The sequence below is a fragment of the Gasterosteus aculeatus genome, chromosome 13, assembly GCF_964276395.1.
Source record: "Gasterosteus aculeatus chromosome 13, fGasAcu3.hap1.1, whole genome shotgun sequence".
Classification (NCBI taxonomy): Eukaryota; Metazoa; Chordata; class Actinopteri; order Perciformes; family Gasterosteidae; genus Gasterosteus; species Gasterosteus aculeatus.
The window spans coordinates 7982162-8008635 of NC_135701.1; the positions used below are offsets into that span (position 1 = coordinate 7982162).

At 44.7% G+C, this 26474-nt stretch overlaps 2 protein-coding genes across 2 annotated transcripts in view; both read left to right on the plus strand.

Annotated features, from left to right (window-relative positions):
• Nucleotides 1-13: 13 nt before the first annotated feature.
• elovl7a (ELOVL fatty acid elongase 7a) lies at nt 14-4816 on the plus strand. Its single transcript, XM_040194905.2, has 8 exons — nt 14-214; nt 1929-2019; nt 2098-2288; nt 2730-2810; nt 2919-2975; nt 3081-3186; nt 3289-3425; nt 3511-4816. Exons 2-8 carry the CDS (start codon nt 1956-1958, stop codon nt 3757-3759), a joined length of 885 nt encoding a protein of 294 aa, XP_040050839.1. The 5' UTR covers nt 14-214; nt 1929-1955; the 3' UTR covers nt 3760-4816.
• A 6305-nt stretch (nt 4817-11121) lies between these two features.
• Nucleotides 11122-26474, plus strand: part of pde4d (phosphodiesterase 4D, cAMP-specific) — a 132134-nt gene continuing 116781 nt past the window's right edge. The window contains exon 1 of the mRNA XM_040194909.2: nt 11122-11318. The gene's annotated coding sequence lies outside the window, so the exon portion shown is untranslated. The remainder of the gene's footprint in view (nt 11319-26474) is intronic.

Genomic DNA, 26474 nt, shown 5'->3' on the forward strand with positions numbered 1-26474 from the left:
AGAAACGTGGGACCACGAATTGGCCAATCGGCGAACGCAGAAGCACGACCACGCCCCCCCGGCGGCTCCTTTAAAGTCGCGAGGCGAGCCGACCGTAGTCAGCGCCACGAGCAGAGTAGAAGGCACACCTGTGGGCCATCGGCAGGTGAGCCGACCGTTTGGATTTACACCACTTGACGGCTTACGAGGATTTTCATCAGCAAACTAAAGTGTTGTAAGTGGTGTTTGTTTCTTAACTGAATCCGAGTGAAGCGTTAAAACAATAGTTACCGGATTAGACTCCAAGGAGCAGGTGCGTCGAGGCTGAAACGTGCCCGTGACAGCCGAGACGCTTCCTCTCGTGGGGGGTTTGCGTTGGGAGCTGTTGGACCCGTTTTTCAATAATTGCGTCACACTGGTTCTCCCTGACTAAGGCACCTGTTCAGGTTAAACGCGATACTGGCGTCTGAATATATTTGACTTTGGCCGAGAACGTTACACTTAATTTTAAGGCCGTGGGGCACTAGTTGATCCCGACCAATGGCTTGTGACACACGTGAACTAACTTTTAATGTATTTTCTTTAGGGGTTTTTTTCACATAAGGATGCGTTTAGTGTTATATATAATATATATATATATATATATCTTAATGATTTTTGGGGCCCAAACGTAGATTTTATTTTTTAAATAAATCCTTGCTGAGGTGGTTGTGGACTTGAAGGTACACGGCACGAGGGCGTGCTCGTCCATTTGATGTGTCAATGCTTTCAGTAGGTGTGGAACCCAACTGGCTAGCCACGCCTCTCCTTTATCGTCTCATTGACTTAAACTCTATTCAAGTTCCCCGTGTGTTCAGGAAGACACACCTTGAAAACCAGTCCTGTGGGCTCATGTCACATGTTCACTGGCTGGCAGATGAGGGCTGATGGGTTTTAATGATTTGCACCCACATTTAGAAACAAAATAATCCAACTGCTAATGTTGGTTTTATTTTAATTTATTTAATATAAAGTAATGAGCGTTCCCTTGACATTTTCCTTTGGTTTGTGAGACTCGTGTGAAAAGGTGGTCTGGCACCATAGCGACGGTCAGACCTTTTTAAACTGGAACCAGCTCGTAGGTCGGGGTCAATGGCACAGCGCTCATGCCTGCATCCCTGGGATCATTTCCCTCATTTACATTTTGAAAATTGATACAACGTAACGTTGTCATTCTGCATTTCTTCGTGAGTAAATCTAAAAGCATTGGGGCTGTTTTAAGTTTGCTGTGTTCTTGTAACATTGTCCAGTGCCAACGGATCTTACAGTTTTTACTGCTTTGATGGAGGCGGCATGTCGACATGCAGGTCCCTACAGACTCATAACTAATACTGTTCTATACATCCATCATCCATGCATACATTTTCTAGACCGTTTGCCACTGTTTGTTCTCTGAAAACAGGCAGTGACTTGTACTCATTGTACTCCTCGCACAGTCTTCGCTTTGTCCACCTCAGATCTTCGAAGGGGGAAGTACAGAATGGAGAAGACTCTTTCCCCGTATACAATGCAGTCTGCCGGCCATGCCAGCAAATCTGGCACTCCAAATGCTGCCATGCAGTCCTTTTTTTTTCTTTTCTTTTCTTTTTTTATTTTATTTTAACTTCAGGCACAATACAGAGTTGATCACAGTAAATTCCAGGGTGAAAAACCTGTTGCAATATGGAGGAAACCGCTGTCTGTTTCACTGAGGTGTTTCACTTCAGTAGGCAGGTGAATGGTGTGCGAGCAGTTTCACCTTGGACTTTTTTTTTAAATAATTCCCTTTGTGGATTTTGAAATGTGTCTGACTATTTCAGCATACAACTCATTTTTTTTTTTTGAGCTTGACCTTTTATTTTTGTGCCCGGCTTCCTCGACCAAATGCTGGTGGTCTTGTCTCCTTAACATTGTGTGTCTGCTCTTTTCAGCTACTTCTGCAGACATCCTTTCTGAAAATGGAATTTGATTATCTAAAATCCTCAGCCACACTCATTTATAATGAGTTCCTACAAAATGCAGGTAAGCATTAAAGATTTCTTTTTTTTTTTTTGTCTTTTGAACAAGTCCTCTTGCTAATCTCACTTTCTTGTGTTGCAGACAGGCGGACAGCGAGCTGGTTCCTCATGTCCTCTCCTCTGCCCCAAACCGTCATCATCGCAGCGTACATTTACTTCGTCCACTCGCTGGGGCCTCGCCTCATGGAGAACCGCAAAGCCTTGGACCTCAGGGGAGTCCTCATTGTCTACAATTTCGGCGTAGTGGCGCTCTCGCTCTACATGTGCTACGAGGTGAGTCCTGCTGTCTTCTGCGGCGGTTGGTGGACTCAACGTGCTGAAATCCTCATCGCAGAGTCTCTCCTTCCTGCGTTAATGGGTTCCTTGTTTGCAAGAGAAATGTGACCCATTTAATCAGTCATCAGTTGGGAGTCTTGTGCAACACTTTTGTTCATGGGACACTTTGTCTGGTCCTTGTGCAGGCAAACCAGATCTGCAGGTGTTTTCTTTCGTGCATTGTCTCGTGCTTCTGTGTTAACGCAGCCTTAACTTTGTCAATGTTTGGCATTTCAATAAAATCCTAACCACGCACTTTGGTGAAATACTACCTGGACTCAAAGTAGCTTCACTGTTTGTCAAATATGAGCTATTGGCAACACTGAGTAAGAGTTTGAAAAAATACTAATATATATATATATATATATATATATATATATAATTTTTTTTTTCCTTCAGTTTGTGGTGTCCGGATGGGGAACCGGGTACACGTTCCACTGCGACCCAGTGGACTACTCTGATTCTCCACAGGGCTTGAGGGTGAGCTGCTCTTTTACAGAATACGATGTGTTGACGTAAAAAGCCTTTCTCTCCATTGGGTGCTTGTTTTTGTAGTTCGTTTAAAAATATATATTTTGTCTCCTCTAGATGGCAGCAACATGCTGGCTTTACTACTTCTCGAAGTTCATTGAGATGTTGGATACGGTGAGTGACTACATCCGTGTCGGGTGGCTGTTTTCTTGTGTATTGGGGTGAACTAGATGCTGTGTGTTTATCACTTGGTAAATGTGGAGCTTTGTCCCCTTTCAGATATTCTTTGTGCTGAGGAAGAGGAATAGCCAGGTGACATTTCTTCATGTCTATCATCACTCAGTCATGCCCTTCACCTGGTGGTTTGGTGTTCGTTTTTCTGCAGGTAGGAATCTTTTAATAATCAAGCTACAGTTTATGGGCTTCATTAATTTTTACATTTTGTGACTTTCTCACTGATAAGCTCACCCCTTTTTATTTATTTCAGGCGGCATGGGAACATTTCACGCCCTGCTTAACTGTATTGTCCATGTTATCATGTACACGTACTACGGCCTGACTGCGTTGGGCCCCAAATATCAGAAGTACCTTTGGTGGAAGAAGCACCTGACTACTATTCAGCTGGTATGTCATGTTTTTATCTCTGCAATTTCTTTGTTTTATTTCGTGTTGAGGGCATAACAAGCGATCCTTCTATGTTGCTCCACAGATCCAGTTTGTAATCGTGACCAGCCACATCTCCCAGTATTTCTTCATGAAGGACTGCAACTACCAGTTCCCCATCTTTGTTTACATCATCGCCGCGTACGGCCTGATTTTCTTGTTTCTCTTTCTTAACTTCTGGTACCACGCCTACACCAAGGGGAAGAGGCTGCCAAAGGTACTGCAGAATCAGAAATGGGAACACCACAGTAACGGGCTTATGAATGGAAACGCCAGTCATGACAAAGAAGAGTGACAGTCGGGTCTCCGCTTGCCGGCGGTTGCCCACATTCATGTAAGCAAAATGTATCTGAGATTCAACTTGTTGGTTTAGACTGCATTTTCTGATTTGTTTTCTACCTGCAATTGCAAACGACAATCCTTTCATTGGACCAAAGCTACATTCAAGCAGTTTATCTTTTGTTTTGTTTACAATGGAGGTAAAGTTCTGCTTTAGAGGTACCCAAATATCCTGCCTTCTACTACAGTATGGTTTTAAAATATTTCAAACTCCACTATTCACTGACTATATTGTGAGACTGTGGGAACATCAGCTACATATTAAAAGTGTCTAATGCAAAGATCAGTTGGCTTCTATGACAAGCAAGATTATTATTTTTCCTCTAGTAAATACAGTCTGCTGTTTTAAAGTTATGCACTGAAGTTTTTATATATTAGTGTCCACGCTACACATGTCCTGTTTGTTTTTCCCTATAACATGCACACCCACTTCTCTATGGTTGAGTCACAACTGCTGCTGACGGTACAGATTTTCATTGAAAAGAGTTCTTTATACAGCAGAATTAACTTCTCCTATGACGCGATGATGTGACAGAGATTCCAGAGAGGGCCGACCGACCGTTGGGTTCTCGTAGGATCCAAAACGGGGTTTTGCTAGTTTTACTATGTCTTTATTGCAAAATAACACCTAGAGGGATGCAATATGCACCATTACACTGATTTGCTATCAAGCCACACTGACCATTTCTTTGTATTTTGCTTCTGTTGACACCTGTGGCTGGTGTAGAGAAGTGCCTTTTGGACCGAGTTCTAGTTTTGTGAGTTAATATCTTAAACTGAAAAGTGACTTTACGGCAAAGCATTAACCTTGATGTGAACAGTTTTTGTTTTTCTTGTACAAATCCACATTGACACTAAATATTTAAACATTGTATACAAATGGGTGGGAGGTGAACCTTTTCAGATCCTTTGTTATACCAATAGTTAAGATACTGTAATACATGATGTGAATTGATGTTTATATTATATTTTATATGTATTTATATGAAATTAAATGATCAATGTACTTTCAATGTTGCCTTTCTCATACTTAAGTTTTTATCTTGTTTAAAATATTTGCAACTTGTTTTAATTTTTTTTTTAACCTACTTTTCATTAGTCTACATGTAGCCGGTGGGTTTGCCTTACGTGACATTGAACCAAAAGACATGTCGCAGATGGCCTAAAAGCATATACAACAAAGTTTTACTGAAACTATTTCCATAACTTTTGTGTATTTAAACCACTTTAAATATTTTTGTCACAAATTTCCTTTTTATTTAATTTTTTTTTTTTTATCCCCCCCCCCCCCTCATTAACCTGCTGGCAACACGTTTCCCCATACACACCGTAGATTTACGTTGTCAGCCCCAGGTTGATAACCTTTTAATGATTCTTTGACCTTACTGTAATGAGCTGTCGTCACCAGCAGGAGCTGCTGTTGCACTGAGAAGTGCTCGTTCAGTGCATTACCACCAGATCACTAAGATTCATTCATTTTACATTCATGGAAAAGCATTGCGTTCCTGGTCTAGTTCATCTGCTTGAATTTCTCATTGAAATTACTTATTGTGCAGCACTTAACATTGACTTCCATGCTATTCTCTAGCTGAAGGATTATGATTTTCTGTCAAGCTTGTTGCTCAGAACGGTTTTTGTCAGAATTTATTTTCATGTTGCCATTTTCTAAACCAGTAGGGAAGGACGTGCACTACATTTCATCCAAAGCATGAAGCCAAGCTCGTAGGCCGCTTGAGAACGACGCATTGGTTCAGATCTCTTAATTGAGCATTTGTGACTGTCCTTGAAAAAGGTGCTTCCCTCCTGTTCAGTGCAACCAGACAAAGCGTAAGTAGTTGGAGGTGAACAGGGAGAATAGCAGTCTCCAAATAAAACCCATTAGCGACCATCCACACTGCCCCAGGTTCATTCACTAAATACTCTTTATAACTATGCTTGATACATTTAGGCAAGTTATGAGAAGGCCAAGGTCGCACAAACGTCTAAATTGCATGAGTGCATTCTACAGGCAGTGCGTGTCGTAGCTCTCATTCTTTAAACACATCCATGTATTTCAGATTACAAACATTTCTATTTAAAATGTAGGAAAACATTCAGCACTGTTTCTAACATGTCTCCTCCTCTCCATCCCACCCAAATGAGTGCACTGACATGTGTAATTGTACGTCCTTCTGCACTTCAGTGCTACATAATGACGCCAGCACCAAACGACAAAGATTTTTTTATTAAATGAGCCTCGGCTCCGTGATGGAAAATGACTTTAAATACGTAAAAAAAGAAAAGCTGACGTCAGTAAGATAAAGCTATAAATGACGGGAGTCATTTGAGGTTAGCCTTTTAAAAAGAAAAAAATACACAATGGCATATGAGTGCTGAAACTAACCGGTTGAGCGGGCAGCAGGACAGCCCCTCGAGGGCCTGGATGATCGCTCTCCCCCGCGATGACTCCCAACAACTCCTCTCCCCCCTCCTCACCCCGTCCTGTCTGTCCCCGAGCCACCCTCGCAGGTCCTTCCCTGGTTTGAAGGCGGGATAACTAGGTCATTATCGCTCCGAGTGTGCGTGAGCCGCCTCGTCGCTGCAGATAGGTGCAACACAAACGAGGTGAGGCAGGGAGCAGGATTAGTTCCCGGCCTTCCACCACGGGAAAACGCAATGTTTCAAAGGTTTTTGGTGCTGGAAACATTAATGTCACATTCGATCATATTTGCCAAACGCTCTCCTACAATTTGCTCAGTGAAGAGGCAGCAAAAGCGGCGCAGTGATAATCAGAGTAATGGGCAACATCCTTTGTTGTCATTTAGAGGCTTGTGCTGGAAGAAAAATGACCCCTGATACGTCCAGTAACATCGCCGTCTGCGAGCAAGTCAAAGCTGCGTTTAAGGACGCGTTGCCAGTATCTTCAGTTGTGGTCTTGTAGGAAATATTCAGTCCGTGCAGTGACCTCTTTATCTGCACTTGTCATGTGTTTGAAATGAAAACGGCCCATTGAAAGTGGTGTCATTTGATTTACAGCCTCATCTATATTGGGAAAGCGGAAAACAGTATGTAAGTCTGCAATGAAAACGTTATTGATTTTGAAGGTTGTCAAAGTTTTTTTTTACTATGGGTTGTGCCATGAAAATAGCATTTTGATAACATGTTTCCCACTGGTTCAAGCAGATATGGAGAGCACCTTCTATAGCAGCCTGTCATCCCCGAGTCCAATTGTCACTCTTTGAAAGTCAGAAGGGAAACACCCGTCTCCTTAGATGCCAAATGCTCCGTTACGTTGGCCCGCTCTGTTTGGAGCCGGGAGGCTGAAGGACTCTGCAGCCCTGAGAGGGAACTAACTATCTACGTCAGTGGCGTCTGTCAGGAGGAGTCGTGAGGCTGCTTTTATATGGAGTCACAAGAGGAGCTGATTGCGGGTGAGAGAGAGAGAAAGCCATTCGGGGCAACGGCTTCTCTTTGTGGGCTCTGTGATTCACCACATCACGACGCTTCCAGTGTCATCGTCTGTGCAGCATGTCTGTTCTCTTAAATGGTAAATGGACTGAACTTGTGAAGCGCTTTTTCTAGTCTTCCGACCACTCGGGGTGAGGGATGAAATGTGCGCTCACACATGGGAGAGGACGGAGGGTGCTGGAAGGGGGACGATAACATAGAAAAGAGTAGAAAAAGGATTTACTAAAGAGGAGATAATTGTGGGTATTTGGTTACCGTTTGACAGCCTAGTCCTCCACTGTCCCTTTGTCTCTGCTTTTAAGATATTTTCTAGGCAAGAATAGGTCTGATTTGGCTTGCCAGCATTGTAAATAATAGACATCACACTTTGCGACCATGTTTTGTCGCTTTAGAGTCAGAGTTCTGCATAATCAGGTACTTCTGATATTGGACTGATTTTGGGTCAGAACAGGTCTCTATTTCAGTTAGATTTCATCGTGATATTTAACATGAATTTCTTTTTGATGCAATCTGTACATTTCATAACTTACCATCTTATCACTAACATAACAAACCACTGCATCTATAGTCGCGCTGTGTATCTGCCCGTTTCCACCACCGCTACAAGCGTGTTTCAGAATGTGCGTGTGTGTCTCCACACCTTCTACCACCTAGAACATTCCTCCTCCTCTGTCAACAGCTGTCGGAGGAACCGCAGTGGAACAAACGCCCAGGGGATGTTTTCCAGGTACTCATCTACCCGTCCTGCAGAATATCATTCGCCTCAAAGCCGACTTATTGATCAGCGTCTTGTCTTCCAATAGGTTGCTCTGCTGTGTCTGTCAGCCGCTGCCTCTGTGCTTGTGAGCTGTCGAGCCTCTTTAGGGACAATCGGCAAGGCTAAGAATATTCGCCTGGCCGGCGATTTCCGTGTGAATTTCCAGCCTCGCATCCTTAAGGCTTTGCGCATTAAACTGCGCCGCCTTTTGCCTGACGAATCACAGATGTAAATGTGTATTCATTTTCCCGCTGTTTACCCCAGTGTGTGATGTTTTTTCATGCAACAGAACAACAGAAGAACAACAGCGTACGCCCTTCGGCGTTAGCATAACTCTTCCGGTCCTGTGAGTCTGAGGGGCCTCGGGGCCTGACGGATCCCAGCCTGTTTGTCTCACCGTCATAAAGCCACATTTAGATATATATATACACCTATTCTTATTGACCTTCCATCGTAAAGCCAGATGCGGCGTCCGATATCTGTCTGTTGAATGCGAAGCTGGAGCCAGAAGATGATTTGCTTTGCAAAAGACCGGGACAGAGGCGGGGCGGCTGAACCCGCTTCTACTGTCTTTATGCTAAGCTACGCTGGTCGTCTCTCTGCTCCAGTTTACATATTCAAAGGACACATTTTGAGAGCGCGACGCGTTTCTGACACGCAGCAGATAAATTAAAACCGTGACTCAAATTCAGCTTAGAGATGAAGATTCCTGCGAGTTGCTTAAACAAAACGGCACTTGTGTCTTGATGGATAAGGTAGCACGACCCAAATATTGTCGCCATTATCCACTGTGTGAAAAATGCCTGGCTGTTGCAGCTGCTCAGGCTTCCAGTCAATATTTGGATGGGGAAAGAGGCACATCACCGTCATAGGAGCGAGACTCTTCACTCTGGAAACTACGGTAACATCACCTCAAAATGTGTTCTCACAAGTAACGACAGTCACATTTGCTGGATGCCATTTCCAATGACCTCATGTCTCTGCGTGGTTTCATATGCTTTCGTGGACTCCCTGAGCGCTGTTGATCCCTGTTTTTGCGGATGCTGTTTCTCATCCATTTTGGGGGTTTTACAAGCCAAACGGGAAACTGTGGGAGAACGCACAGCCAAGAGAATCAGCAATACAAATACCGTGTGTGTAATATGATGTTTGCCTGCATGAGAGCCGTGAGCTGAACATGTTCCAGATATGTTACAACAGACGGAAGGCAGATTTGGCAACAGTTGTCCAGAGGGGCCGCTTGTAAAGTGCACACTTTAATTTGATTTGACGGGATTATACGTGATGTTTGCCATACACACTGTTTCATAGGTGATGCTTGCCCTTCGAGCTGTTTGTGGGCCAAAGCCTCGGTAATCTTGGAGCCCTTATTACCTGGGGTGATCCACATGTGTGCTGACTGAATTGAACTTAGTTTGACCTGCAGTCGGATTCAATTTAAAGGGAGATTTGCGGGGGACATTTGGAGAGAAATAGTCAATAGCAAGAAAACAGATGCTGTTATACCCCAATTTTAAGGCTTAGCATGGGTCAAGCTGCAAAACTGCGGGATCACACATATCCTACATTGTCATTTCATTAGACCCGTACCTGACTGTTTAAAGCCTAAGTCTCTCCATCTGGCTTGGTTGGCTGTAAAGTTGTCTGTCTTCGCTCCAATATATTAAGGCTGTATTGCAATTGGTTTGTGGTACTCAAAGAAAATACACTTGTGTTGCGAATGTTTTCTACCAGAAATATGGTTGGAAAAAAGAGAAGGCAGATGAGATGTCTACAAAATTAGACAAAACCAACACAATCTGGATCGAAAAGTAGTACCACGGGCAAAAGGAACAATACAGGGTTTTGTATTTTACGCAAAGACTGGAAACCTCCGTCAAACGGTAATATAATCTCCCGCCGTGCATCTCTAACCCTAAACCTAATATGACACAGTCACTTTGTATGTGTGAGCTGTGACTTCGCTGCACTCACGCACACATCATCGAGTCGTCGCCATTACTGTCCAAACAAAATATGCACACAAAGCTTTTTTTTTAATCGCAGATCCTTATCCAAATATTCCCGATTACCAGGCCGGAGCTCAAAGTCCTGCCTGACTGAACCCACCTCTTGACTGAGGTGAGGATCCCTGCGGACCAAACGCCACGTCTCCGGTCCTTCCGGGGAAAAAAGGGCTCGTGAATGTCAGCGTCAGTGTGTCACTGAATAAACACGACCAAGCAGGGAAGCCGTATCCGTCTTCTCTTGACAAATAACATTAGCCGTTCATGTCTCTCTCAGGGTACGCTGCATTCCCCGTGGCCGCATAAGCAAGGGAGAGGAGTCACAACACCTCTGGGAATCAAGTGCATCTGTGAGTGAGCTTGCTTAAAATGGTCAAAACCTATTCTGTCTTTATTTCTCAAAATGTCACAGTCTTCATTGCTGAGTTATTTTCCCAGGAAATGGCTCGGAAGAGGATTTCTGCCGTGTGTTTCTGGTTTGTGTTACGGAATCAGCTCTGATGAAATGTGAGTCCATGTTAAAGGAATAGTTCAACATTTTGGGGAAGCAAATGCTTCGTGGCTTTCTTGGTCGAGAGTAAGGTGAGAAAATCAACACCCCTCTCGTATCGGACTGCTGCTGGAGCCACGCTGGCCTGCCCGGATTCCTCCGGCGAGATAAGCGATAAGTGTACGTTGTTGAGCTATTCCTTTCATTGTTACTGACACCGCGGACCACATGGACTTGGCAGCGCCGCCGACAACTCAAAGAAAAGGCACAAGGGCACAACCTTTGTGGTTGTACACCGTGGCAAGAAAAAAAGAAGAGACTCGCACCAAAGGAAGAACTCAGAGAGGAACAGTGGGTAAATCCTGGGCAACAAGTTCTGTCCCCGACGCTCACGACTGGCCAATTATAATTCCCCCTTTCTGTAAATACTACATCAGTTCTTCCCACTCTGACTCACTCCTCTCCTCCTCTCTTTTAGAGTTGTCCAACCCTGGGAACTTCCAGGGGGAGGGAGGGGAGGGAGGTTGGGGGCGGCTGAAGCGCGATACAGACGCCACATTGGCCAAAAGGCTGGAACCTCTCTGACGTGATTGGCTGTGAGCCTGGGAGCTGTGCGCAGAGTTCCCTCCTCATTCCGGAGAGCATCAGTGAGCAGCCGAGTGGGACTTGCTGTGTTAGAGATGCACACCGGATACTTTTGTTTGTTTTGGTTGTTCTGATTGCTGCTGATTGGAGAGGCGACGGGGGAACACCGCACGGCGGCCAGGAGGTGGACAAAGAACCCCCGTGCTGGAACTTTCTCAGAAAGCTATTAAGTAAGTACAATTATATTACCCTCATCTTCCTCCCTGTCACTCCTCTGTTGTCAGCCTCCACGCTGCTACTCGAGGAAAAGTGACACATCATAACACATGCGTGTCCGTGTGTGCAGCGAGGGATGTCGCCTTGTGCTTTAGAGCAGGAGGACGGCGCAGTGCGACTTCACAGCGACTGACCTCATCGGAAAACTTGTCACTGCGATGCTTCAAGTTGGCAGAGAGGCTCAAGGACTCCCCTCCAGAAAGCTCCCGGTGTGACTTTCAGGCTGCGGTGGCGGTGATGGTGGTGGTGGTCGGCTATAAATAGGCCTGCTCCAAATTGTGCTGCAGTCACACATGAATTCAGACAGAACAGGAAATGACACAGTCATTGTTTGTATTTGAGTCGGGAGCACTTGGATCCCCTCGACAATTAAAGTCAAAAATAATGTGAGTCAAGTGTGAAAGCAAAGTACAACATAACAGAGTGGGAGGAAGACAAAGTGAATTCAACAGAGATGGACACTAGAAGCAGAGTGATAATGTCTGTATATGCGTGTGTGTGTGTGTGTGTGTGTGTGCTTGAAAAGTGATGGGCATGTGTCCGAGCTCCCCTTGTTAAACTGTGTCTGAGTATTACTCATTAATTCCGGGTCCTTCCCTTAGAGGAGGTTATCACCTCTGCTGTTTAGTCAAATAACAATTTCACATTTTACAATTTTTCATCAATTGCATTACGTGTCATTTACAATAAGTGCATTTAAAACCATAAGAATACAGACACATACAGACGAGAAAGTGCAATGTCATCAAATAAGCCGATCTACAACTCGCTGTAGATAAGAGCCATTATAAGTACATTTTAAGTGCTGGTTAGTCTTTTTAGTCAAGGTGGAGTCTAAAGAAAGAAAAAGTCTGACGCGCTTCGTCTTCTCATGATGTGGACCCACCGGGAGGGCGAGTTTGAAACGTTACATCACACAGCGTGGTTGCACATCCCAACCCACTCAGCAGAGCGGAGGGAAAAGGCTTTGTCGAAAGGTTCGTTTCATACTTTAAAGCCATCTGAAGATAAGTGATGTTGCATGTGATTACACCTTTTAAAAAACACGTCCTCCGCCTCCTGCCCTTTTGTGGTTTCAGTCGGGGACTCGGCCTGCTGTTTGTAACAACTGCCTGACTTTCTGCGAGCTCCTTTATCGCAATGTGGAACACAGGGAGCCTTGTCTTCCACCTGACCTTTACTATGCAAATATATGCCGTAAGCCTGCCAGCCGACGCTGCACTCCACCTCCACGTGGACGCGTCTGCGAGGTGAGAGCGCAACACTGAACCCATTGTTGCACCTGTGCACCACCTGAGATGGAGGCTGTCGTCACTCGCGCCGAGACTCTCGACCTGCACGGGGGGCGCGCTCCTGCTGACTCCTGGTCCTTTTGATGACGCATCTCCAGCGCGTGTGTCACATTAGGCTCGACTATTACTTTAGAAAAAAAGGATTACGGAGCAGGCATCGCGTTCAGATTCCCACAAACCCCTCTTGTTTGTTTGTCTCCCCGTCGTTATGTCGCCCCGAGGTCTCTTTTTTTTCTGGGGGGGGTGGGGGGGGAATGGGAACAGAGAGTAACGAGGTTAGCCTGTGTGCACCGCGCGGGGACATGAAGCACCTGCGCCGCTCCCGGTGTCTTCTGAGGAGGACGTCTGCTACTCTGGGTGATAGACTGAGCGCTGTTGTTTTTCATGTGGTTTCCGGAGAGGTGACGGGCCAGAGGTCAAAGTCCCAGTGGACGACTGCAGTGTTTGGCGCCAACAAAGTCAAATGTCACACGTTTCCCTGAGCCATACTTGGCATTTTCTAAGTGGGAGTTAATGGAAAATTATACCGTTTTGGGTCCCAAAGCTTATTTATTACTGTAGTAAAGGCAGTGTTTGTTTTCTCCTGCTTCTCTGGCGAGGGATAGTATGAAAAGGTCCTGCAAAGCTCCTGTGCTGAGGCACCGCAATGTCCATGCATGCACACAAACACATATAGAGTGAGCGGTGCCAAAAGCATCTTTTTAATGAAATCACCGTTCCCATAACAATGAGCAGGAGAGCCTCTGTGTGCTCAGGGCTTTTAGAGGCCATTCTGGGACTTTGCTGATCTGCCGAAATTCAGTTACCGTGCTTGTTAACTGGTTGTAAAAGTCCTTTTAAAGAGATGTCTGCTTTTAACCGGTGACGGGAAACCGCTTTTTGGAATCAAGAGCGTTGTGTTTCTTGGGTAAAAGATATTCCCTCCAGGTGTGGGGCTATATTGTCATGTATAGCCCCACGTTTGATACCAAAACCCAAATGTTTGCCCTTTGTACCTTTAAGGGAGTCTGTCCAGGCCCTTAAAAGGCAACATCATATGGCTCATCCCATGATACACAGCAACTTATGAGACATGGACAAAACATGCGGGAAGAGGAGCAGTAAACAATGACCTTCACCACAGCTGGATGGTATCAGGGGAACCACAACACAATGTTCCACTATGAAGCCACAGTGTCATGGTCAGCGGTGGGGCAGATAGCTTTCCACAGACGTGAGCCTGGCCCGACAAAACCGATGACAGGGGGTCTCTACTTCTGCAGCGGCATGTGTGCATGATGACTTTTGTTACGTTAGGCAGGAAGAACGACCTCCAAGGGACACGAGAGAGGAGGAGAAGGAGAGGAGAGAAACAGCTGGGGCCTTGTACTTCCCGCACTGTTCCTGTTGTTGGACTGGAAGTCCTGTTATTGTGTCTGTTGAGGAGCAACAGTACTCAAACGTACGCACAGCGAGTGCCGAGTGATCTGCCCTCGCTGGGATTATGGCGGGAATAGGTAGAGGGAAATGTCTCAAGAGAGAGAGAGTGATGCAATGCGCTGGTTTCTAGTCCTCTCTGTGTGCACCACCCACCATGACAATGTCCTCGCATGTCCAAACATACTGTGAATGTTTCTGATTCTGATCCCGATTCTGATCGCACGGCACACAACTTTCTTCTGTAAGTAATTGTTGACATTTTCTGTGTTTGGACCGGGTCACGGCACAGCTGTTGTTAAAAAACAGAAGACAAGATGTAGACCAGAAACTCTTTGTTTCATCAAACAAACACGGGGAGGGTCCGTCCAGCACCATTGTGACGGCATCACATCCACTACACACTAACAGAGTTAGAGTTAATTTTCCGGTGTTCCGGCAGGCAAAAGTGTTGAAGTGCAGAATTGAAATCACACTGCAAAAAGTTGATTCAACTCTCACAGAGTCAATTGTACGAAAGCGCTGGAGTCATTATTCAGTGTCAAGATCAGATTCCTTTGCAACACTTTAGAGTTAGAGTTAAATGAACTCTTTGATAGGTTTGAAATGTAACTGTACAGTGTCACACGTCTTCTATTTGCTCCACAGGCTAAAATGTAAAAAACATGGGTTAAAAATGCAATGTAAGTCACTTTGGATGAACGTGTCAGCTAAATGACATGTAATGTTTTTAACACTGGGCAGATTTATTTCTGACACTTATTCCGAGTTAACTTGTTAACACTTTGTTGAGTGTTGATTTAACACTGACAAGATTTTAACACTGGGACAATGTAAACACCGGCTTAGAGTTAAAATTCAAACTCTTTCATGCACTAAGGCAAAATGAGCAGCATCCAGCGTTTCCACGGCTGCAACAACGGAGGGAAGCAACCGAATAGTGTTGAACGGTTTCAACTTGTCCCTCACTGAGCAGTGGTTCCGCTGCTCGGAGTTAGCGTGCACCGCAGATTGATTGTGGTTAAGTGCCTTGGACAGCTAGTGTTTGTGCAAGGAAGGAGTGAATAAACATAAGGGGCTGGCACATGGCTTATTTGATTATTTTTTTTCCCCCCTCCACTGCGACAGGCCCAAAAAGGACTTCTCTTCAGCTCACTTGTGGCCTCTAGCTTCCTCTCAATGATTTCCTGGAGCTGCTTCTATTCTGCCGGTAGAGACACGGCTTGCCAATCGGAAAGAGTTGTGTCAAAACGAAGGGCTTTTGGTTAGGTGTCCTGTATCAGGTCCCGGTCCTCATAGTGCCCCCGCCTTGTGTAGGACACTGTGAATATTAGCTCAGGCAGGCTTCGCTTACACCCTCAGGTAAAACTCACGCCCAATACACCTTTTCCCACAGCGTTGTCATTTGAACTAATGGCAACGGTCAGGTCAGGTCAGGACGATCATCATCACGACATTTGTCGCCCACATCCATTGGCAAAATGTTTTGCTGTTACAAGTCAATGCACCTGACAGCCGGCCGAAAAACCTTCTGTCGTTGTAGGGGACAAAGATATTAAATAAAGTGTCCGTTTCAGACTCACCTGGCCAAGATCTGCACTCAACAGAGAGTGAGAACCAAAAAATGTGTGTAACAACCTCGATGTAATACAAGCATTAACTTGGCTTTCGGCCATATTTACGTGTCTCATTTCCTCTTGGGAGCAGAGCTCCCTTATATCTACTGCCAAGTTTATTCTACTGCCAAATACTATTTATATAACATACTACACAATCACGCTCACTTATTTGCTGTCATAGTATATTTCTTGCAATGTGTAGAGGTTATTCGTTAGGGAACGACTACATGTTGGTTGAGGCCCGACTCACAAGTGTTTTATTCGCAGCCCTCGGGTGTGCGTTGTGATGTGTGAGCGTGATGCGTTCAAGGCACATGTACAACTATCGCACATGCAAGTGGCCGACCGAAAAAGTACTCTTTGAATTAGGCATGTTTCACTCAGCCTCGAAAGGCTCACATCTGAAACACATAATCGTGTTGTTCCAGTCCTAGTTGGGGCTCACCGTCAGGTACAGATATCTAAAGGTCCCATCATTTTCTCACCCTCCCTACAGCCCACCCATCTGTTATTTACCCTTAAACGGATGTGAGATGGTCTCACTCCACACAGAAACACACAAAATGGTCCCTCTCGATGAGTTAGCCCTCTGGCCCCTGGTTTCATTTCTCGGTCGGTTCGAGCAGGATAAATGCCTTCCGTGGTGAAACGTCACTCTCCATTTTGTTTCCTCACTCCTAGTCCCAGTTTTTCTCACAACAGTGGGTGGAGGAGAATTCGGCGGAGTCTCGGGGTCTAATTCACTGTGACCATCTAAGGATGTTGGCTCACGAGCCTCGGGCAGACCTACATTAATCTCACAGCCTATCTCGTAACATGTTGATCTGTAGCACCGAGATGCGCTTGCACTCGGCTCTCAGGGCACTGAACATAATTTATTGGAAACAATAGAATTAGTGTTACTTTACTTAAGACATACGCCATGAGCTCTGTGCTTTACTCGTCGATTGAGGGGTCAGTTCACTGCGACATTGCTTTGTTAAGGAGGAAGTAAGCACTATTACATTCAGAGATAATATAGTTTAAGTAGCTAGAGGGAAGAAAGACTTTGGGATGAATCTGTTCTGCCATTTCACTTGACTCTGAGTCGGCTGAGCAAATTGAGGAAGCGCATCTGCTGGAAAGGGTTTTAAGTTTGTCTTTAGTTGCATAGACAAGACGCCAGCATTTGTGTGCTTTGATGCTGCTTCAAGCCGGCACATGTGATCATTGCAGGGCTTCACTGGAGAATCAGCTACGCCCTCCTTGCATTTCTGCCACTGGAAATGTTGAATAAAAACCAGGTCACACACATGTCTTCAGCTTTCTGGCCCTCCTCATTTCACCATGTCTCCCAATAACAAATCCCAACCACTAAGGAGGACAGTACTTGCTTGTTCTTTTGGAAGAAAGCAACTCAATATATTCCTGAATGGTTACGTACTACTAGCTAGAGTTAGCAGGCCAGCTGAGGATGTAACCGTGGCTACTTTGAGGTGCGTGATGGTCTTAGCAGGTGGTGGTTAACGGTACCCTCTCTGACCGACCAGCGCAAAGGAAATCCTCCATCACACTACTGGTACGTCTCTGGGATTGGGAGGTTGTGTATTTGTTAGATTTGAAAATATGTTACGTGACGGTTGAAATTGCATGATTTCAGCACGTTTCTGACGTTAAACACTGTATGAAGTCCACATGACAGAAAGAACAAGGTTAAAATGGATGAACCGATCGATTGTATGAGTTAATATTTGTCGTATGAATAGTTATAACTAACATAGAGTAGACCAGCTTTCCGTGTTGAGAAGGACTCTAGTGGCAACGGTTTGTAAAAGTCTGGGTGCTCTGTGAGCCTGTGTGTGCGTTCACGTGGAAGACATTCAGCCTTTTAAAACGTTGTGTGAGAGAAAATGTCAGAGCAGCTCATTCACTGGAGCTATTGCACAGAGGGAGAAAATACCTTCCGTCTTTGGGGGGGAATTCGTCTGATGTACTTGTGTGTGTTAGTGTGACAAAACTCTGTTAGGGGATCTGTGGGCTTCCATCTTCACAATAACCAACAACATGTCATACACAGATAACATAATAACAATCATTACATCCAGAAACCAAAAAGAAGGCTGTTTCAAACAAGCCCAGGGCGCCAACATGAATGCGTTTGTGTTTAGTTTGGTGCATTTCCCCAAAGTCTGTGTTAACATATGGCCAACGACTGTTGAGGCCAGCATTAGTCACGCTGTCAGTCATTCCCTAACTAGCCGGGTCACTGGAGGGGCAGAACACCACTAGGACCGGGTTTGCCGTCTTTGCCGCGTTCAGTCAGTCATCTCGCATTGAGCCGCTTCTGATGAGAGCAGGGAGGCGGGACGAGATGGGCCTCGCCGCTCGCGCGCCGGCTGCTTTCTGCTGCTTTCTGCCGGCCTGTGCAGATAGAAATGAGTCGTCAGCAGGCAGGACTGTGTCTGCTGGTTGTACAGTGTCAGCAACTATGTAAACAATGTGTAAATTAAGATTAAACCGTATATCTTGTGTAAAATGTTTTTTATTAAACATGTAAAGGACAACAAGGCAATGCCTGCTGTGAGGCACAATAGAGGCAACTGCAGCTCTCTAGAGACCTCTGCTGGCACTTCAGAGCGGCACACTGTTTTCATGCAAAACTCCTCAAAATGAATTGTCTTATCTTTGGATTTGGCGATCTGGCTTTTTTTAATAGCACACCAATGTGGGTTGCAGCTGCTGCTGGCTGAGACACGACACAGCGATCCACAGCCGGCTGTGCACAGCTCTTTCTTCGAGTTAACTGGTCCTCAGTGAGTTATAAACTAGTGCTGGAACAAAGGCGGCCCCAATTACCAGCCAGGAGTAGGAAGAAAGAAGTAATACAGTTTTAAAGGCCACAGGCAACAGTCTCTTTCCTCCAGTTAGCCTCTAAATTGGCTCTTAAAATATGTCTAGCTCAAAAAGATATGTATGTATGCAGCAGTCTCATTCAATTCAATGGGAAAGTGTGTCCAAACCTTTGACTGGTACTATAAAAAGGCAAACACTGTGGCTGAAGCGTTGCATAAGAAGCGGTCGTGGTCACCGTGACGTCCCCCATCGGTGGTTTGTCCACCGGCATTTTGCCCGTCGCCATCTTGCGTTTTTGAAACCAAAAGTAACAAGCGGAACTAAGTACGGCCAAACACGGAACAAAACATTATAACTGACCGAAATTGTTAGTTAACTTGAATGTACTGAGAACGCAGTAGGAAAGGGTTACAAAAGACAAAAACACAGGTGCTGTGTATTGACCCCTTTTCAAATAGCTTCACGTCTACAGCCAGAACGCTCGCCTTGTGCGTGCACGCAAGGTGTAACTTCACACAGCTTGACAATTCAGATTATGTGGAATTATTTTGACTGGCAAATGTATTAAAATAGTCCAGTGCTGTTTTAACCCTGGAAAATTTGCACCTCCGTTAGTGGAGATCGAAAGCTTTTATCTATTGCAGGTGCTGTCAGGCTGATGATTTGGGCACATTTCTGTGTAGAACCCTGGCAGCTGCATCTCTACAACATCTCCTGCAGTGCTCAGCAGGAGCAGCTTTGAGTTGAACTGAATGTGCTGCACGTTTACATAGACACAGTCAAATAAACTTTTAGGTTGTTTTCATGCCATAGGCTTCATTATTTAATTGTTTTCTTCTTTAATTGTTCTAAAACTGAGGTTTTTCGTTCAGCTGAAGAACCTGGAAAGAAAATCATTGCAGACAAATAAACTTCATCAGCGTGTCCCACAATGGATGAACACAATTATACTGCTCAAAAAGCCAACAATAACACGTGTGACTGCAGACCATATAAGAGAATCATTTTCAAGGAGCCAGAGGTGTGAGGGCTAATTTACATTTCCATGTTAATGTTATTGTGTTTCCATCCCTGGTCCACTGTGTGAAAAGCTTTTGAGCCGCTACAAAGGGCTCCTCATGGTCAGCGGTGCTGCGCGAATGAATGGGAACAAAAATGAGTTCTTATCGCTCCATCTACTTTCAATTTATCCCCACTTGAGAGTGAATTGGTGCTCCGACGAGCAATGCAGCTGATCAGTACATCGTTGAAGCGTAAAGAATACGGACCCTCACAATCCCGCCTAAAACCGAGAGTCACCTCACACCTCCGTCACGTGCGGCTCGTGTTTCAGCGAGTTTGTGTGTGCGCCAAACGCACCCTGGCATGCCTCTGGGCCTTTGTGCCTGAGTGTGTGATTGTACTGCAGGAGCCGGTGGCTTGTTCACAGCTGACGTGTGTGATGTATGGATAGAGGGATTGCTGTGGCAGTTCGCCGTAGTCCTCTGTGCAAATGAAAGGACAAGGCCAGCCGAAGAAAGACAGCGTCTCCACGTAGAAGACCATTCCATTTACGGCTGACACTCGTCCCTGCGATTTCCCTCCAGTGTGTCCTGCAAGTGTGGCGCCACTTGGAGGAGCCACTGCTTTGTTTGGGCTCAGTGGGGAAGACAGACGCTTGTTTTTCCATGCGTACGAGAGCCCATCTTGCTTCAAAAGTGGTTCAGCAGTGATCTTAAGCTGCAATCAGTGATCAGAATACAATTACCAAATCAATAGCTTAATATGCCACGAGTTGGGCAACTCCTCGTCTGTGAAATGACATCGACTGGGTGGAGGCAGCAGGGAGCTTTTAGTGAGCGTCAAGTGTCACTGCATACAGTGAAAACACTGATGTGCCATATAATGGGTTGTATTTATTTTAATTTGAAGATAAGATAAAGCTGCAGATTTTCCTGATTTGTTTAATCATCATTTCAGTATTTGCCAGAATGAGCCATTAATGCATCATCCTCAGTGGCTTTCACCACAATATTAGTTTAACAAATTTAGCAAAAAAGCCTTCTTAATTAATATGCTCGATGCAGATCCGTCCACAAAGGAAACAAAAGTGACTGGCCGTTTGAATGAAGACACGGCGCCGGCACATCTCAGCTGATTGAATGGCTACAATAAAAGGCTGAGATACTTTTGAGTGAGTATTCAATAAGCATCCGTGGGAGCTTAACAAGAATAAGGAGACGTCTCCCGCTGTGGCAGAAATTTAGAACACATTAGATCTCCGTGACCTTCTGCTGCCGGGTGAAGAGAAACCGCGACTCTGCTCAATTTTGGCTCACTCTCCTAATGCGATCACACAGAGTAAACTCCCATCGCTCTCCTAAAGATGGCAGGAAGTTAATTGAAAAAGCCAACAAAGGATGTATCATAAGGCCAGGTGGCAGGCATGCACCTGCACGGGGCAGCTTTCATATCTGGATCCGTCAGATGGGGGGAGAGCGAGAGGAGGGGAGATGGTGGGGGTCTGTGGGTTCGAATCGCACCTCACGTCACTAATTCTTGAGCCCAGACAGAAATCAACCCCCTGTTGTTTTGCACTGCGGGCGCACGCCATGCCACACTTATTCATCGCACACGAAGGGACGCACACACAAGAAGGGCTTCCTGCCTCTAACATGTCACGTTTCAGGGTGGCTCAATCCATAAATGTTCTATTTGAAATCAAAAGCTATGTTGGTATGCTGATGTGTGATATTCTTGTTTTAACGAGGAACGAGAAAAAAAATGAATACATATTTAGAGCAAAATACTGACCGTTTTTTACATGTATTGCACCCAAATACACAAATAATCCGATTACAACCATTGAATTGATAGAAATTCTACAAGCAGCTTCTGAAAATAATTGAAGTTTCTTTTTATTATCAGTTAAAACCAAACATCCGTGTATCACCATATGTAAATATAGGATGTAATCACACTCCCATTCCAATTGAAGTGTTGAAAATGTTTCTGAGAGAAGTGTGTCATGGGACGTTATAAAAAATACATTTGTGTCACAGTGAGCACGCATATGCATGAATAATCTTTGCAGCCCAGTTCACATAGACGGCGTGGCGAAGATTCAGAAAGCAACGCGTAGTCGACTGCTGCAGTTTCATTTGAGAATTTGCATGTCGAAATGCTTGCCCCCCCCCCCCCCCCCCCCCCCCCCTCCTCGGTGCAGCTCTCAGGAGCCTCCAGTACAACAAGGTGAATAATTACGGCTGGCTGAGATCAAGAGCGTGATGTTGTCTCTGCACCTCTCTCTCCCTGTGCACACCTAGCATCGGCGACGTGTGAATCAGCAGTAGATTCACTTTTTGCTGAATTAGATTTTGGCTCTCAAGGCTGAAATCCACATTGTCTTGGAGAATCCTAGTTTTTGGGCTCACCCTGACGAGACAGTGGGAGATGGAAAGATGGCGTGTTTATTCCAGTTATTTAAACGGTTTTTTTCAAGCCATACTAGACATTTGGTAGAATTAGAGCCACCAGGAGGACTTTTTTAAGTGTCGGTGTGGCCCAACACTGTTGCCCATAGACACTTGGCTCTTGCCTGTTTTAATATGTCAACTGCAACGCCAGGAAAGGTTGTATCATTCCGTCCGTTCAGTCTGTTCTAAAAATTCAACCAGGGGTAAAAAATAAGAATTAACTGGAGAACATTATCAAAACTGCAGTCTGGACAAAGTCTAAATAATTGACTGGGTTCTTTTAAAAGGCTTTGAGGCGCATGTGCGTAAGCTGTGTCAAGTACAACACAGCCAGCAAGGCTGTGCAGACAGCTTAGGCATAAATACTTACATCATTATAACACTCAATGACTGCAGAGGTATTGCTAAGTGTGAGATGGCAACAAATGTTTGGCTGAAAGTGTCCATATGTTACTGTTGCTGTGTTTAGGGATTTAGGGGGCTACATGGAGACAAACGGGTTATGATTGCAGAACCGGTAAGTGGCTCGCAGAGATCGCTGAATATGAGAATAGGTCAAGGCTGTAGTTTGCCCCGAGCTTAGTTTGTGCTCCGTGCTGATGATTACAGCCTGTATGTGCACATTCATACTCCCCCTGTACCGAGCCCCTCTGCAGGCTGCAAGGACAGAGGAGGACCTAATCTACGGTCTCACGTTGTCTTTACATGGTAAGCTATTGCACCCGGGAGTCGTAAGGAGGGGAATTTACCCCCAAATGGTGACAAATGATTATTATATGGACAGTTGTACTGCAAGCGAGCCAGAGTTCATTTCCATCTGCTGTCCCCAGCCAGATGCTTTTAAGGCAGCCGTAAAAAAAAAAAGAATTCACAGACAAAAGGAAAAACAACGTAGACAAAACCAATGTACTGCAAAAGAAACGGAAGGTGTACGACAATAGAGCAGAGCAGACATAACAGGCTGCAGCAAGCGGCCATTAGAACAAACCTACTTACAGTACAAGCACATATACAGCACACCCCTGAAGCACAAAACCTACACAGAGAAGAAAGAAAAATAACCACACTGAACAAGACGAATGCACATATAGGTGAAACAAGCAGGAAGGACAGACAGCACATAATTGCTCGCACACCTGATGGGCAACAAGCCAATCCTACACAGTAAATTTGCCAGTGTCAAAAAGGCAGTGTCAAACTATTTTAATTCTTCCGGAGTTCTTCCAACAATGGACAGAGTAAAATTGAACCAGAAAACTTCCAGTGTTGGTGAAAATAATCGGAGTTAGCAGAGGTTTTACTCTGTCAGTGTTATTGACTCTCTCAGGCCCTGATTCAACACTGATTAGAGCAAGATGCCTTCCAGAGTATCACAAAAAATACTCTGGAGAGCCCCGCCCACCAACTTTCCCGGTCAAACTGAGAATGTGGATTCTGGCATCGCCATCTTCCTCGCATCGAAATACTGTGGTAAGTCTTTCTACTATAAACTATTCCCGTTCTTTTTCTTCATTCCAGTAGAATCTGTATAAGAATAAAGGGACGTTTTCATTCACCACACTAGTCAATGTTGGGTTCGTGTCTTCAAATACCGAATTTCAAATGGCTAACGTGATTATCGGGTCGGCGGTTAGCTTAAATGTAGCAGCCACATGTCTGAACTCGCAACACCAAACTGAACAAAAACGACACGAGGTAACGTTAATGTCAGCGAGGACGAGCTGTCGTGGTGTGTTATGTGTCATGCTTGCACATTTATTTCAGTAAAATGACGACAAAAATTCGTTGAAGCAGTCCTATTTATTATTTCTATTTGAGCCGGCGCAAATCGCTTTAGCGTCACAATTTTGGTCGAGCATAGCGGGACATGTCGCGGACATGCGGACGTGCTCATAGGACCCGCTAGTTCACCGGCAGACGGCGGAATGCACCGAGTCGACCCAGTTAACGTGAACGGAGCCGCGGCTCCGAGAGGCTCGGTTCCCGTTAGCTGCTGCTGTAGCCATAGACATATAAAGAGTAGACGCTGCACTGGCTGCTGAGGCGCAAACAAATATTTATTATTATATTATATACCAGAATATTATTACTGTTACAACTACTATGAATATTAAAATACGCCGAATCATGTTTTCGGTGTCATGCCTACAAAATCCCGTGAACATCCGCTTTTGTATTCAGCGAGTGATGCGCTGACACTTCGTTGCGCCAGCTGGCACTGAGTGGAGCGGGTGACCGGTCCAAGTTGGCGGCCCCGCGGCTCGTCAGCACCACTAGGCAGCAGCGGTCGATGTCTATTCTTTATGTCAATGGCTGTAGCTGCTGTAAGCTTAATTTATGCTTCCACGTTACGGCGGCGGCGGGTGTGGCTGTGTGTTTCTGCGGGTGCCGAATCCTTGGTGAGCCGAAGCTCATATTGAAGCGCAGGCTACGGAGAAGACGTGAATTTACAACACTGGTTCACCCACTGAGGGACCTGGACGAGCAAGTGCACTTTCGATACTTTCAAATGTCAGCAACTGCCGCAAATTACGTTCTGAGCGGACCAATCACAGCACTTGCGATCCACGTCAACTCGACTCGCAGTTAGATCTTTTCGGAGGTGCACGTCAGGCTACGGCGGAGGGGTCTACGTAGTTACGTAGTTACTTAATATGTATATTTTCCTTTTTTCTTTCAGATTGTTCTTTAATGTACTGTGGTGCTCTGGTGGTAAGTAATAAGTTGATGTACTTGACCGAAAATGTAGTTGTGTTTGTAATTTTTAAAGCTGAAATAGGGTATTTTCAGGTTGTCAGCTTGTATGGGGTTGTAGATCATAATGTTGATTTCAGTTTGCTGTCTTTGCAGATACCATCATGTTGATCAAAACATTCCTGTCATCCAGCACCAACCAAGATCTTTGCCACTGTGATAAGATGTGAGCTTTACATGTTTTAGGTTTACTTTTGATGCCAATATTTCATGTTTACTTGGAATAAATATGTATTACAGTATGGATACAATTGTCTGTGTGTTTTTCCCCCTGCATAGATATGCAACACTGGTAGGAGTTGGTTAAAAATCAACACTCTTTGGAGTGATTTCATAATCAACATAGTGTAAAGTAGGTTTAACACTGGAAAGGTTATTTCTTTTATAACTCTTTAGTGTTACATGTGAATAACACTATGGGTGTTACTTCTTACATAGTGTAAAACTTGATTGACACTTCTTAGAGTTAATATTATTACACTACACTGCACCTAGTGTAAAATTTTAACTCTTACCAGAGTAAAATTGACTCTGGAAATTTAACTCTGTGTTCAGTGTACATTTAACACTCTGTAGATAGGGACCATATGTTCACTGAGGTAGTGTTAAAATTGACTCTTTAAGTGTTGTATTAACACTGGCGATTTTACTGTGTAAAGGTGATAATTGAAGGTTTTGTTTTTCGTGTGTGAATGTGTGATGGCAGAGGATTCCACAAGTGAGCTGCCTTCACAGAGGATGCAGAATGTGAAAGACATTTATATATATATATTAACTAATACTCTATACGGAAGCCTATTGCTGCAAAGTAATGTAAATATAGGCTATTGTTTTAATATAACTTCTTTTTTCATTGGTTTAGAAACGTAGACATTATAATGTTTTTTTATTCAGTGAAACCAAAATGGTAGCTCCTGTTTGCTGGCCAGTGAGGCTGCTCCAATAAGGCGGGGATGGTGATGCAAGGGCATCGCCTAGTATCCGTCCCTTGTTTAGCGTATGAAGTACAAACTTGTCTGTGATCTAATTAAGGGGTGATGAGCTAGTTCGTCTATTACGAAAAAATGTCGTTCCCACTTGGAATTGTACTTCCCTGAAAGCCCAGATGTTCCCGTTGTCCACATCTAATACGCAGCATACATTTACACATCTGTAGATGTATGCTGCTGTTACTTCATCCAAACCTACCATATGATTTGCACGAACCAACAATCTGTAAATAAATACAAAAGACTGTAAAACTATGTGTTCAAATTGTTTCATATTTCTGTATAGATTGTGAGGTGCATTTTTTGAGTTCTTTGTACATTCCTACGTGTTTTAAGGCTCTATTTATTGCACATACAGTATGTACGTTGAATAAATGTGCATGTGTAATCTTGCTGTGCATATATTCGAGCCAGTGATACACATGGTGTTCTTTAAATCATGCAAAGGCTGTGCACCTTGTCTCCTCTCCTCTCGTCCTATCCTAGCTCGGCCATTATTCTCAGTCTGCGGTCATTACCTGGCCTGCACTGTCAATACGTATGTATTTAGTGGAGATGGGTCCGAGCCAGCAGACCGGGGCTGGAGGATAATGCGGTACCCATTTCTGTGCTCACTCAGAGTGCATCCAGCGTTGCTGATGAGTCCCGTTGCACTGGCATAAAGAGGAGGTGGTGTTGTTTCTGAGCTCGTAGACGTTACAAATGTATGTCATAAAAGGCAGGAAGACAACACACACACACACACACACAGCA

Bases quoted from the DNA above. Each gene is read 5' to 3' on its own strand.
- elovl7a (XM_040194905.2), top strand. From the start codon at position 1,956: ATGGAATTTGATTATCTAAAATCCTCAGCCACACTCATTTATAATGAG. The intron at 2,020-2,097 runs GTAAGCATTAAA...CTTGTGTTGCAG, and splicing joins TGAGTTCCTACAAAATGCAG to ACAGGCGGACAGCGAGCTGG. The intron at 2,811-2,918 runs GTGAGCTGCTCT...TGTCTCCTCTAG, and splicing joins ATTCTCCACAGGGCTTGAGG to ATGGCAGCAACATGCTGGCT.